The sequence below is a fragment of the Topomyia yanbarensis genome, chromosome 1 (assembly GCF_030247195.1).
Source record: "Topomyia yanbarensis strain Yona2022 chromosome 1, ASM3024719v1, whole genome shotgun sequence".
Taxonomy (NCBI): Eukaryota; Metazoa; Arthropoda; class Insecta; order Diptera; family Culicidae; genus Topomyia; species Topomyia yanbarensis.
In genome coordinates, this window is record NC_080670.1 from 55,824,860 (window position 1) to 55,839,758 (window position 14,899).

The 14,899-nt window shown below is 38.5% G+C and overlaps 2 protein-coding genes across 3 annotated transcripts; both read right to left on the minus strand.

Annotated features, from left to right (window-relative positions):
- Positions 1-1,512: 1,512 nt before the first annotated feature.
- On the minus strand, positions 1,513-6,163 carry LOC131677650 (MICOS complex subunit Mic60). Of its 2 annotated transcripts, XM_058957552.1 has the most exons (7): positions 5,940-6,163; positions 4,808-4,941; positions 4,544-4,743; positions 3,575-4,488; positions 3,289-3,517; positions 2,763-2,783; positions 1,513-2,628 (listed from the first exon to the last, which is right to left on the minus strand). In XM_058957552.1, the coding sequence occupies exons 1-7, from the start codon at positions 5,982-5,984 to the stop codon at positions 2,003-2,005; spliced, it is 2,169 nt and encodes a 722-aa protein (XP_058813535.1). In that variant the 5' UTR covers positions 5,985-6,163; the 3' UTR covers positions 1,513-2,002. The 2 variants fall into 2 exon arrangements, with proteins under 2 accessions (XP_058813535.1, XP_058813536.1); XM_058957553.1 differs by lacking the exon at positions 2,763-2,783 and having other exon boundaries at positions 5,940-6,162.
- Positions 6,164-13,224: 7,061 nt separating this feature from the next.
- Positions 13,225-14,886, minus strand: LOC131677651 (mitochondrial import inner membrane translocase subunit Tim17-A). Its single transcript, XM_058957554.1, has 3 exons — positions 14,768-14,886; positions 14,284-14,463; positions 13,225-14,225 (listed from the first exon to the last, which is right to left on the minus strand). Exons 2-3 carry the CDS (start codon positions 14,425-14,427, stop codon positions 13,821-13,823), a joined length of 549 nt encoding a protein of 182 aa, XP_058813537.1. The 5' UTR covers positions 14,428-14,463; positions 14,768-14,886; the 3' UTR covers positions 13,225-13,820.
- Positions 14,887-14,899: the final 13 nt, after the last annotated feature.

Consider the following 14,899-nt stretch of genomic DNA (forward strand, 5'->3'; position numbering starts at 1 on the left):
TGGTTGTTAGTAGTTCAAAGCATTGTCAGCTGAAAACCACTACGCAAAAGGTGTTCACAATCAAGATCACGTCCATATAAATAGTGTATATAGTTATTTCGATCTTTTTATTCATATAATAACTATAAATTTAGTGTTCACGATTTCCTACTTTATTGTGCAGAGAACAAACAAACGAAAAGTAGTTATAAAAATGACATTGGTGATTTCAAAGATGTTTACCATGTTCATATTTTCATTTTTACTTTTATTTTAATAGTGATTCTGACTATTCCATTGTCCGTTTTTTGATGATAGATATTGTTGGAGTGAACATGTTCAAATTGTCATAAATAACAACAGCATAGTTAAGCGGCAATAGATTTTAGTAGTATTTATTACGATACAGAAGTTTAGTATTACCGATCTCATGGTCATTACTGCTATGTTTGCAAATAGTTAAAACAACCACGAAAGTCAGGTAATAGATACCAGAGGATTTTTCTCAGTGTAGGACTGGTACTGTACTGACATTAGGACGCGAGATGCTATGACTATGGCGGACATGGGAAAAGTTAAATATGTTTTATTTTGTTTTAGTTTGAAAACGATCGGTTGAATGCTTGAATTTTGACGAACCTTTCTGTGATATGAAGTTAATAACTTAAAAGTATTACAAACATCATATTTTATGTTTCACGTGCCGGTAAAGTTGGAATATTATTTACGACATGGGAATATAATTCAAAATCTGACCTACTGTCGTCAATGCCAAGGCTTTGGGCACGGCACTATAAATTGTCATTTAGATTCCAAATGTATGATTTGTGGTGATAATTCACACACAAAAGACGCTTGTCCGGTGAAAGAAACCACAGAATGTTCCAAATACGCTAATTGTCGCGGAAACCATAAATAAAATTTTAAAATTTGTCTTATTCGAATTTTGTTCTTAAAGGAATTAATTTGCAAACAACTCATACGAAATAATCATAGCGTACAACAGTCTGCTTCCTCATCTAATACCAGATCAGAAGTCAAAACACGCTTCGCTTGTAAACAGCATGCAATCAAAAAAAAAAAATACTACACGCGACACTCCGCTATAGCGTGTGTGTAAACTATGTAGAACAGCAGTCCCGTTTCCATCAACTACGAGCGAAATGAACCACAAAATAAATTTCACCCACTGCGGGACAATACAATCGCGATCGACTTTTCGCAAACCCGTCTTAGATCTATAGTGGCGCGTAGTGGAACATTGGTTAAGGTGAAAATGGAACCTGTGCTTACAGAAGTGTCACACACAACTACATCATACGACACAAGTAGTACTAATACCATTCAACTTCTGAGTATATTATGTTAGGTTTCTTAGGTTGAAGAGCTGCGACTTTGCAAATTACAATTGGTCTTAGCAGTCACAACACAATAGTATATTTCTTCCACATTTTCGGTCGATACTCGTTCTAATAACCACATAAGACATCTATCCGACAGCATAGCATGTGATAACAGACAAAAAAAGCACGCTTTGTCGCAAAAATACTTTGACTTTCGTTTATTGAATTAATCTGGCTTAAGTTACATATTATAATTTTAGCAAATTATCATTCCAACCGCTTCCATTGGAACCTTTTCCATCTCAACTGTTTTTCTTATCCCGCTTTTCAAGAATGATTGCGCTAAAAGAAGCACCTCTGCCTGCTACACTTGCACCTCTTGTAAATTTTTGTTGACGAATGTACCAATAGAAGAAACTGTGCAATTGCTACTACCCAACACGATACAATACTTGAATTTTAATTCATTCGTGCGACGTCGTTTCGTTAAACTTTGTAAAAATTAAAACACGATCGTTGGTTTTCTAGTACCTCGTCAGTGTCGAATTCTGGCCAGGATACATTTTTCATACAACTGCTGCTGCCGGCGTGTATTTTGGAATACGTGAACTGGAGAACGACATCTTTAGGGGGAGGATGTACACTTAAAACAACACAACAACAGATGGCGCTAACACTGTTCACAGAAATCGAATACCACTTGAAGCCGCATGGGCCATTAGTGTGTTGGCAGCTTGTTGGGTTTCCAATAGTAGACGTGCCTCGTTCAGCCAATCAAGTGCAGCTTTTCGTGACGCTCCCTTGAGCAAGTTCATGTACTGCACGGTGCGTACCAAATCGCCGCGATCAAGCCAATAGCGGGCCCGATTCAGAATGTCATAGGTGTCCAACTTGTTGAAATCGAATGGTTTGTCCTCTAGTTCATCCTTCGAAATGGAAACGCTGGGACGGATGATTAGGGCCGCCTGGAGGAACGAAAGCAAATACATCGGCAGACGGGCTCCTTCGGCAGGTACAAGGGCCAGACGACGAGAAATTTCTTCCACCTTGATGAATCGCTCCCGAAGCGCATCCTCCGGGTAGACGCCGCGCTTTCTAGCCTGTTCGGGGAGCCCCTTAAGCACAACGCTGACCAACTCATCTCCTTCGGCAGCACGACCAACGGCACTGATTTCATCGTTAAGAGGTCGCAGCTGTTCGCGCCACGACTTTCCTGGTTGTCCGGATCGAATCGATGACCACAACGATTGGCATGCACCCCACAGGGCTTGTGCCTGATGGGCACTTCTCTCGGCATCGGCGCGCTCTGTTGGGGGAAGTAACGTAAATTATTAGACGATGCAAAGGCAGTTCTGGACTATTGATTGACAGACATATGGTGTGAAACGATCTAGTAAAACTACGGTGATGTTTCACTGCCATTAACAATGAAGTATATACCTTTCATAGCATCGTCGATCTCTGGTTTTGTGTTAGCATACATGGTGGGAAAACAGATAGATGTATAGTTGTGTTGTTGATGGTTTAGGTCAGTATATTTGGAAAGGTCGATGAAACACACAAAAGAAAGAATACATATTGCATCAGTAGCCAGCACAGATTTTGCCCACTTCCTGGTTTTCCATCGAATTTAAGCTGTCCCCAACTTATTTTGCGATCGGACATGATGACGAATCAGTTTCATGCCGCCGCTACCTCGATCGAAATCCAGAACAGGGGTAGTTTTAGCACAATTTCTAATGCTACAATATTATTAAACATAAACAGCCAATAGAGCATGAGCCTGAATCTAAGCTTAATCGTTGATCTTATTAGAATTTTACACAGATTTTTTACAGAGATCCAAATGAACAGATCGTAATGGTCCGTGAAACAAGCGTACATAAAAATCATGGAAGGCAAACCGATAATTCGTATTCTACTACCTCTACTACGGGGAAAACAAGGTAAACAACTCTATGATTACCTTTCAGAGCGGAATCCATTCCCTTCAGCTTGCCGAGCATTGCAGCCAGCTGTAGTTTATAGGCGGCCTGTTCCGTAGTAATTTTCTCGTCCAGCTCACGCTGAAACTTGCGCTTCATTTCTAGTTCTTTCTGAGTGAGCGCATCAGCTAGATGATCCGAATGGGCTTCCGACTGACGTTTCATCTGACTGCGTAAATCGCGCTCAAGATCAGCTCGAATGGCGAGAAGCTACCAAGAAATTCAGGAAAAATAATTATTGAATCAACTCACCCGAAGACAACCAACCTTTTTCTGATTTTGTAAATTTAGCTCCCGTCGTTCCTTCGCGATCTCGTACTCTAGCTGAGCCTTAACGGCATCACTCTGATCCGTTCCTCGAACCGCCTCCAGTGCCCGCTTAAGCTGTTGGTCTCCTTCGATCTGTAACTTTTGCAGCTCCTTCTGATGAGCAACGACCTGCGTGAAGGCATGTACGATAAACAAATCCAGGTCGTCCTTCGATATATTGAGTTTTTTCTCGCTCAAATTTAATCCCGGGAAGAGCAGCTCGATTTCATCGATGAAATAGTTTCTTGCCGATTCGACCTTCTTCCAATATTTTTCGCCCAAATTGGCAAGATCGCGTGCTTTCAGCACATCTTCCTTTGCCTTTTTCAAGTGTTCCAAATAAGCTGCAATATTTTCACGAGCCTTATTCTTCAACTCGTCGGAACACTTCAACTCTCTGCCATCCAACAGATGGTGCAACTTTTCAATATTATCCCGCGCTTGCTCGGCCGCATCTTCCGCTGCTTTCAGCGCGGTGTCTCTTGCACTGGTTCGATTGCGTAACAATGTCCAACTGGAGCTATCCAATTTATCGACGGATTCATCCACTACCTTCTTTACCTCTTCCGTGTAAGATTTTAGCACCTGCACAGCTTTGCCATACTCTTTGATAGCCGTTGCTGCTGCAACGTCAATTTGACGCTCTAATTCACTGATCGATTTAGGAACCTCCTCGGCTGGCGCAGCAACAGGTACTGCTTTAGGTGCAACAGTTTTGGTAGGGGTTGGTTTTGCCGCTGAACTCGGTGCTGGCGTTTTAGCAATAGGCGCAGGGGTAGCTTTTTCGACCAACGATTCCGGTTTCGAAAGTGGCGGTGACGGAACAGGTACGTGTACCGATTTAGAACGAGTTATCGGTGGCAGGTCAACAGCTATAGAACAATGGCGTTCGATTAATATCAGACAAAATTATTCCAAGTTACTCACGTTTCTCGGACTTTTTCTCCTCTTTCCCACCGGTAAAAAAACCGGTAACACTAGAGGTGTACCCACTAATAGTGCTGGAAATGTCATCCAGTTTTTTTGACACCTCATCAAGAGGATTTTCTTCCTGAAGAAGTGCCTTCAGCACGGGATCCAGTGCTGGAACATTAGTGACGAGGGTTTTTCGAAACTCGTTGTCGTACCTAGAGCGTAAAAGTAAATGTAAGGGTCATTTATTGAAACCAGCACAAAAATTGATGTACTTACTTTGCATACGCAACAACTCCGCCACCGACAAGGAGCGGAGATAGAATTACTAGCACTTTGCCAAAGCCAGCTTCGCGGAACTGCAACGTTGGTCTTTTGGAACTGAAGGTTCGAAGCAGTTGAGCACTCGTTCTCTGTGATCAACAAAAAACAATAGATTTAAGCGTATTGTACTTTTATGATGTAGAAATGGATAAATAAGGTTCGATGTTACTTTATTGCGCGTACGTAAATTACTATATGAAAGATTGACGAATGGTGCAGTCGCATTAACCGTTGGGTGTCAATACGCTAACATTCTAACCTAATAAAAAAGTACAGTGAGTTTAACATGAGTATGTTTCGAAACACCCGCTTTAAACAAATGTAAAAATCGGATATAAACTTCAATCGTAAAAATCGGGACTACGCTTTCTCAGCATAGGAAAATTGTCTCGAAAAGTCGGCAAGAATAAACTTCCGTATGCAATCGACTTAACCGTATATATCGTAACATCCAAAATTAAAATTCGTTTGAAATTTTTTTAAGCGATTCGGAAATCCAAAATCCTCTGTCCGATTTTTTTACACTTGGAGCTTATATCCAATTTCAAAATTCTAATATATTTAACGCGGGTTCTACGAACCATGTTCTATTTTTGCCACTTTTTAGGTTGCTCGCATGTAACCTGGTTGCCTGCTGGAAGTTGAAGTAATGCTCATTGATTAATCGTCAACTTCTCATCGGACTCGATTGCACGAGAACAGGGTGCCTGATGGAACATCCTGGAAGTCTTCAAATTCGACCATGATACCGAGTGATAAAAACAATGTGAACAATATATTGATTTACAAAGTAACATGAAAAATCCATGACGCCAAAGGTGCGAATTAACCAATGTATAATCCTTGATCTGCTAGATAGTTAACTAACAAAGTTGCGTGTGAATAATAAACTACAAATAAATAGATACATCATGCAATTAAATCAAACAATTTTGGAACCCCGCTTCCCCCGAATAGATACCAGATTTATCATACAGCTATATTTGCATTGATAATGGTGACATTCGCTGGTGACTCGATGTTATATTTGTATGAATGTTGTGACATAACACCTTTCTTGGTAACTTTTACTCTGGATTTCACCTACCTTCGATCCGCTGAAGAAGGTTCTTTGTACTAGCAAGCGATACATGGTAGACCCTTCCTACGGTTCCTTTTCCAGGTTGTTTGGCGGAGTATAAGCACTATATTCACGACACACGCACCTGACCGCAGGCGACTTTAGACACGACGGGACCGAATCCAACGACGAGAAGCAAACGAAAAATTTTCTTTGAGCCGAAAGATTTTGACATTTCGCTGCATCTCGGTTCGGCTGTCACTTGAACGGAAAAGATGACAGCATCGCTGTTCGAATTATCCGATGACCGAAAAATGCTGTGTTTAGCGCAACGTCTCAACAGGCCACAGAATTGGGAACTAATAGCCGTACGCAGAAAAAAGATTTTGTAGGTTCTATGAACATATGGATTAAATTCAATAAATTTATTTATTATTGCTTTTTTTCCTTTTTTTGTTTCGACTATGTTAGTCATATTCTCTTTTTGACATTTTAACGACATTCAATTAGCTAGAGATTACTGGGTAGGGAAAGTTATGAAACTTAGAGCCATAGTACTCAAGTGAGAGCATGGATGTGAAGTAAACAGATCGGAAAACTAGAAGTGGCAGGGTCATTAGAACAGGCTTAATATCGTACGGGCTTAATCTGTCTTCTGTTAATGAGGGTCGAGCTTAGGCAGAATAACTACGAATCACCCGAGTTCACTAACATGTGTCCTGATAAAGGTAGACGTGTCTATCTTTACCGTGACAACCGACAAAAATTAAGCCACGCAAGATCACCACTGAAAACTTGTCGACGATTAGCATCAATCTTAATGATGATTGCTGCTGTTCATCTCTGTTTGCCTTTCGAATGCCGGGATAGATTTTTATTAGACTATTGTCACTGTGCTTAAAGTCGTAGCGGGTTTGCTACATTGTGTATCCACCGCTTTTTATTGCAATAAAAAAAATTATTATTCTTTTTATAATATTTATTTTATTGAAATTAAAGTAAATTTATAGAAATTAAAACTGTTTTTATTAAATGCAAAAGTTTATTGTCGTTCTAATAAAAAAATGTTTTCAGACCAAAAAGTTTGTTGGTTGTAATAGTAATAAACAATCAATGATTGGATTAAATAACACATATTTTTGGTTTAAATATGCTTAATTTTTCTGCGTGCGTGCTTTTCCAATAGTTATTTTTCGTAGCAGCAAAACTCCCTACTCAGAAAACCGTTCAATGCGTTACTGCCCTTGTGCGTTAGTTGTACGGTAACGGTGATGCTCGAATCGTCGATTCGAGCGCCGCGAGCGGATTCGGGCAGTATTAGTGCATATTTTTATCTCGTTCGTTTCGTTTACAGTTATTGTTTCGCTGGTTGGCTCACAGCCTTGTCCAACTAACGAATTTGATTCGCTAGTTAGACCGTCAGACAAATGTCAAAAACTCTCCAAAAGAGATCTTGGCAGTGTAAATGCATCTGTTCACATCTCTAAATATTGTCAGATTGATTGTCAAAGTAAATTTGACATAAGATTGTGGCGTTCAGATGCTTTTTAGTTGGACAATGGTCCAACCAGCGGAGGTCCAACTAAAAAGCGGTCCAGTTAAAAAGTGTCGAACCATCGAATCACGACTGTAATTTCTTTTTCTGACTTCAACTACGTGGTTATGTTTTCGTCATGCAGGTCGTTTTATCGGAAGTAATAAATGTGGAATTTATTTTCGATGTGACGGTTATATTTTCGACTACCAGCTCATGATGTGAAGAAAAGTAACTGGAGGAGATATCTTAGCCGTATGGTTAAAAGACGGAAGCTTCAAAATTCCTAACTTTACTATATAGGTAAGCCAGTCTTAATTGAAGTTTTTTCTACCCCAGCAACGAAAACCTTTGGTTTGGGATTAGGAAAATTAAATTTCTTTACATAATATAAATATTGTTTATGAACACATTTGATATAACTAACAATTGCCATTTTCAATTGGCGATTTGCGACAAAACCAAAATTAGTCATGCGACACCTATGATTCAGCTCATGAACTGGCAAAGTGACACAGTTTGCTTTTTTCACCCGCAAATGAGTCGTAGCTTACAACAGAAATTTCATTTTCTTCTCGGAAAAAGCTTATCACTGCCAAAATATGAATGAAACGAGTAAGAAATTTAGTTTTATTTGCAATTATTCTGAACATACAATCACTCAAAAAAAAGTAAACGTTATGCCTATTGATTTTACACATAGATTTTTGCAATTAACGAAGGCATATAGACACTATTTGCTGGCACATTAACCTAATGTGTGTATTTACAAGAAATATTAATCTTACATTCACATTTCATAACTATTAGGCACATAAAACCCAAGGGGTGAGTCGCTTAGCACAAATCGAATTGTGCTCACAAACAAACAGCGTGGTAGCTCGTGCCGCAATGTACCAAGATGTGCCACGGTGTGCCACGATGTGCCATGGTGTTCAGTAAAACAAAAGCAATGGTTGCTATGATTATTCAACTACACTTTGTTGACAGTTTTCGAGTTGTCAGAAGTGTGCCTCAGTGTGCCACACATTGTGGTAACGAGTGAAATGATCGCGTATTACTGTGAATCGTAATCTTATATCGTGTTATCGTAGGTGATACAGTGTGCATAGCACATTGTTCTAAGCGACTCACCCCTTGATAAAACCCCATTCTATAACGATATGCACATATAACTTATGTGTGTGCATACATAGTTTATTCAGTTGGCACATAAAAGGTATGTGTGCGCGTGATAACAATAGCATTTCTTCTTCATATGAATTTTAAGCGGTTTGAAGCAAATAGAATTAACGTTTGGATTTTTTTCAGTGATCATTTGCAACTATTTGGCTCATACATTTCTTCGAAATGTTATCGGGGTATTATTGTGGTTAAAAAAATCGTTTCATAAATGAAGTTCTAACTCGAAACCGAGACCCAATCAGTACCAATGTCAAACTCCTTCATATTTTGGACTACGTAAGAGATTCAGTGAAGACTATCAGAGAGAAGGATCGGCTGTGTATTATACAAAGCTAACACTTTCCTATTAGCCGGATCTATTCTTTCCTCGTGTGATCTGGAGAGTTTCATGAATTTACACCATCTCATTAAGGTTTAGCTTACCTTAGGAGGAAAGGGAAATGATGTTGCGGCAGCTACGATGCTCAACAAATCACATTTCGGAACAGAACACATATAGCTCTGCGTATAATATTAGAAACCACTATGTTTGACCCTCTTTTCGCAAGATGTTTACTCATCATCTTATAAAATGATGGTTTTCCTTCATTTTCATAAGCAATTCAATAACAATTCTTCAAAAGGTCTAATGAGATTTTTGTAGACAAACTTATTTCGCTCATTATTCCGCAGTCGAGTTGAATTTCATGAAAGATATACATGAATCAACATCTTTACCGTTGGTAGAATCAATTTCAAATCTCGTTTCAAATGTCTTCTGTGTTGAAAATATAACAAATTAAGAGAAATCAGCAAAACAAAAGTTTGTTTACAAATCTTATTAGCCTAAGGATTATCTATTCTAATGTTGATATGGAATTATCAACAAATTGATAGGTTATTTGGAATTTAAAAATTTTTTTACCAATGTTTACAGAAAATAAATGCACTATGACAGAACAGAATCAAATCAGCAACACTTTGCTTCCAGCGCTATCTATGAGCGGTTTCAACGTAGAATCGCCAATAGCTATGCACCGATTCGGTGAAGTGCGGTTTTGCACTTTCCAGCAGAAGTGCACTCAAAAAAAAGTAAACGTTATGCCTATTGATTTTACACATAGATTTTTGCAATTAACGGAGGCATTTAGACACTATTTGCTGGCACATAAACCAAATGTGTGTATTTACAAGAAATATTAATCTTACATTCACATTTCATAACTATTAGGCACATAAAACCCCATTTTATAACAATATGAACATATAACTTATGTGTGTGCATACATAGTTTATACAGTTGACACATAGAAGGTATGTGTGCGCGTGATAACAATTGCATTTCTTCTTCATATAAATTTTAAGCGGTTTGAAGCAAATAGAATTAACGTTTGGATTTTTTTCAGTGTGTAAATGGAACAACTCACTGTTGGAACTTCTACTACAAAGTGCAAAGCAAGTGCACGGAACTACCCCGGTACCCTTCAATAGAAAAACTCCAAATGGTTTTTGTTTGATAAAATACTAAATTTTCTTTCTAGTATACAGCAGTTCATACACATCACAGTGTCAAAGCCAAGGTTGTGTGTTTACTATCTTCAGGAACAAGGCCACCGGTAGCGAATCCCGCGAACTCACCATTGCTACCATCCAATATGGTCGAGAAATAATCATTGTAATAAAAAAACGACGCGTTTGATGTTTGAAAAAGCGTTTCCATCGAGGGGTCGCATTATAATCAATTGGTATACATGAAAAATATCTGACCGCGCATTCTATCTGACAAATCTGGCCACAACATTACATTACATTATGACTGCGCTAAAATTGTTTCTGAAACAATCTTCCTGGTAGATACTCTGGGATACCTTCCCGCATAAATGTATACCATATGTCAACCATTGCATCAATCCGTATAAATAAATATTCTGGTTGCAGTTGAAAATCGAAATATTGAACTTACGCCTTTTGTTTTTTGCCTATTGGAGAAAAATGGAAAGGCGCAAGTTCACTATTTCGATTTTTAACTGAAACCAGAATACCATTCCAGAAAACTTTGGAACCATTTCTAAACTATTCATATAATATTCACCATATTGGTGATATTATTGATATATTTCTTTATAATTCAACTGTTAAACTACCATACTAATTTTAGTTACTGTTTCCAATATTTTCCGTGTATCCTATATTGAAGATTTTTTGACAAACATTATTAGGGCGTGTAAGCCAACTGTCAAAATTCACTTTGAAAATTCCGCACAAACCGTTACTCCTCAATCATAGATGCTTTCTCTTTCATTAACTGCTGTGAACTGTCTTCGGCCAATCGTTAGTCGTTTGTCCGGATGTTTTTTTTTCAAAGAGAATTCTGACAGTTGGCTTTTACGCTGTCATATGTTTATTGAGATTTGTATACTACATTGCACTTCTACATTGCTCTGGTGGTCTTTGTTATTTATATATCTGTTTACTCTGCCCGAGAATTCTGTAGATTAACCATTAAATGCGCAATGATGTTTTAAAGCAACATTGCGAAAACCATCTCAAAATTATTATAGCTGTTAGACAATTTTCAGAAAATTTGAAAAAAAAAAATGGTTCGCGCCTTTAAGGTTTAACATGATCAAAAAACCTCGTCTTACGTATTACGGCGTAGCTCAAGTGGATAATGCGTCAGTCCACTTAGTGTCAACAAAGCTTTCACCAATCGATAGAATGTGAAAGCGAAAAGATTTTTTCGCCAATGAATGATATCGAAGATAAGCATTATCGTTTTTCCATACTCGACCATACAAACAGCGGGTTGTTAGGAACGGTTACCATACCAAAATATGCTTTTTCCATATAAATTTTGACAACATACCATTCAAGAACCATACAGTTTATGGTGACATCCACATTTTAGATCTAGCGATGCATAAAATATTAGGCGGAGAAAAAACAATTCTTCCCTTTCGCACATTTCAATTCTATCGATTGATGAAGTTTTATTTTCTTACACGTCATCTGAAGATGAGCTTCGTTGACACTAAGTGGACTGTCGCTTTATCCAACTGAGCTATCGCCGTAATGTTGTAAGACGAGGATTTTTGATCATGTTAAGCTACAGGTTTTTGGAACAGCGTAAACAGATATATGAATAACAAAGACCACCAGAGTAATATTAACATCTGGCACAAAAGTTGAAATATAGTATACAAATCCTCAATATAGGATACTCGGAAGGTATGGTAACTAAAATGAATATGGTAGTATAGTAGTTGAATTATATTGGTAGAATATATCAGTAGTATTCCCAATATGGTGAGTATTATATGAATAGTCTGGAAATGGTTCCAAAGATTTCTGGAATGGTATTTATTTATACGGGATGTCCGCAAGAATTCCCCTTGAAAACGATAATTTCAATTGGGCTTTTCATGTTTTATATTAAGTACAGATGTTTGAATATTCCAACACTGCTAAAAATTTGCCTTTAATTCGGATTTTTTTGATTCATGCATTATGAAAAAGCAATTACCAAGCGCGAACATATGACTATCGTACGATTTTTTTGCAGTGTAGTTCAAAAAAGCGTCAAGCAAAAACGTCACTAGATGTCGCTGCTGAACATGTTCTAAAGCGACATCTAATGATAAATGACTGAGAGCCCCATTCGCACAGTCACGTCACCTAGTGACTATAGAAGAAGATTTTCTTCTATTCACTAGGTGACGTGGCTGTGCGAAAAGGGGTCTAAATATATCCATTTGTCACCAGATGTCGCTAACAGTCAAAGTCCTTATATGGCAAGGTCGAAATGCGTCAAAACGAAAATTACCTCTGTACCAGTATGTGTAACAGTTTCTAAGGGCGAATGGTAGCGTCTACGTCATCAATACCACGTCTCTGTTCACTAACACAAGGTGTTTAGAGTTCTAAGGTGATTCGTCTTTGGCAGTAACTAGGTGAGGAGTGAGGTAAGCGTGCAGCAGACTGCGGTGAAGAAAAATGACAGCCAACAACTTTGTTTACCCACTGAAATCCAACCAAGCAGGGATTTGCCAGAACTTATGTTTTACTTTTTTTTCCCTATAAATTTAAGGTTGAATAGAGAAGGGGCGAAAATGGAAAACGAAAAAAGCAGTTTTTGTCCACACCGTGTGTTAGATCTTCATAAAAATTAATCAGCAGTACTGTAACAACATTCTACATATTGGGGCCTATTCTGACAGTCACGTCACCTAGTGACTAGAAATTGTGACTGTGAGAATAGGGTGCTGTCGTCCAACTATCACGAAACAATGGTAATTAACATAAATTGCCAACGACTATTGCATGAGACATGTTTGAATTGGGGCAATAACGACAATTCTACTGAGTGAGACTACTTCCTGGTCCTGATTCCAAAATAAGCGGTTTAGATGTTTTACCGGCATTTTCAGATGTTTACCCAAACGTTGGCGGATTTTCAATCTATGGCAATTTTCTTGTTACTTTTAGCGATTTACAAGAAAACCCGTTTAGCCCAGCAATCTTTCTATTCTATTGAAAGCATGTCTGTGGCGAACTTTCGTTTCTTATCACAGAGTCAATTAGGACATTTCGTTACAGAAAAAAAAACTTTGATGGTTGGTTCTTCAAGATCATACACATGCTTTCTTGGAAACAGTTTTATATTTTCCCTCAAGAGTATGTACAGAAGTTGTAGATTTGACTTAAATCTGGTTACCGATAAGAAAACAAGAGTTGACGGAGCTCCGTAGTGAATCCAAAAAATGATTTTTCGAATCAAAATGTTCAGTGAAAACCGATCACTACCGTTAATAGATTTAGTGCGATTTTTTTTCTTTACGCACCATCAAAATGTCCTGTGACGGTTTTAGGCTATCATAATCTAGCAAAAGGGTAAATTTTTCGTTCTAACCGATTCCCTTTTCCGTACAAAGCAAATGTCGAAAAAAGGGAAAGTCACTTTCAGACGAGGATCACAGGAAGTAAGCAGTGGCTATTTTTCGATTAGATTGAAAAGAGCGACCCTTTTGTCGCGCATTGTTCCAGGATCATCTCACCGGCACATAATTACGGCTGCCTATTTGGTTTGATTTATCCAGTTCGTTCGTTCCAACACAAGCACACCTTTGGTCAACAGCAGTCATTCAATTTTTTCTCACATAGAACTAAATTTCACAGTACGAACTAAGCCTTACAAAACGAGGTTAACTGTCCTATTGATAATTTTGCCCTGACTGACCGAAACCAAATGGCATCGAAGAAGAAGTCGACCCTGATGCGGATGCATTCTGCGCTGGATCTCCTAAAACGGAAGGATCTTCAGCGATCGGTTGTGAACGGAATTGTTCAGCTGAAAGTCTCGTAAACATAATCCCCACGCCCTCAATCAATGCCAGCAGCACTCCACCAATAATAGCACTTCCTGCCATGGCACCGACACCGTTACGAGCCGCCAATATTCCACCCGTCGCAGCGCCACTTATAATTGAGTTCCAGGGATCCTCCTTCTTACGAAAATGTACCAATGTGCAATCGATTGTGCTAAACATTCCACCCCAAACTGCAAAGTTTCCGGCAATTATTGGGGAACGAGCTTTGATTGCTGTTAAACTGCCAATCTAAAACAAATGAAAAACAAAATTAACTTGATTCAAGAATGCCTGCATTGAAACCAACCAATCGTCTGTTGAATCCGGAGGGGGCATTTCGGAAACCTTTTATCGCTTGAAATACGCCACCTCCTATGCAACCCATAGCAAAAGCACCACCGCAATCATCAACAATCCGATACGGACATGGTTCGCGAGCGTATTCCTCCATCTAATCTCGTTTTAACTTTATTCGGTGCTTGACTTTCTGGTTTCCAAAAAAAAGAAATATTAGGACATATGCCGTACATTGGTTTATATAGGTACTCAATATTAACATTAATTGTACTGTTTATGTTAGGCGTTGCGACAATTATATAACAAAAATAACATTAATTTATCCTGCCGCCTGAAACAATTTTTTCTAGAATACGCAAATTCTTCATCAGACGTCATTTTTCAAGGACCCTGAAGGAGAGCCTAATAATTTCGCAAACTATTGTATAAAATGTTGTAAATTTCACTACACTAGCTTCAATGGATTCAAATATTCCTATTTCATAAATTGTTACCTTAATTTAGTGGAAATCGTTCGATTTGTTAGCTAAACTACTCGCGATCACGTTTGTTACATCAACTTTTCTCAATCTCTTTCGTCAGTCGTCATCTGTCATTTCGTTTGTGAGTCGACAATGCAGCCCATG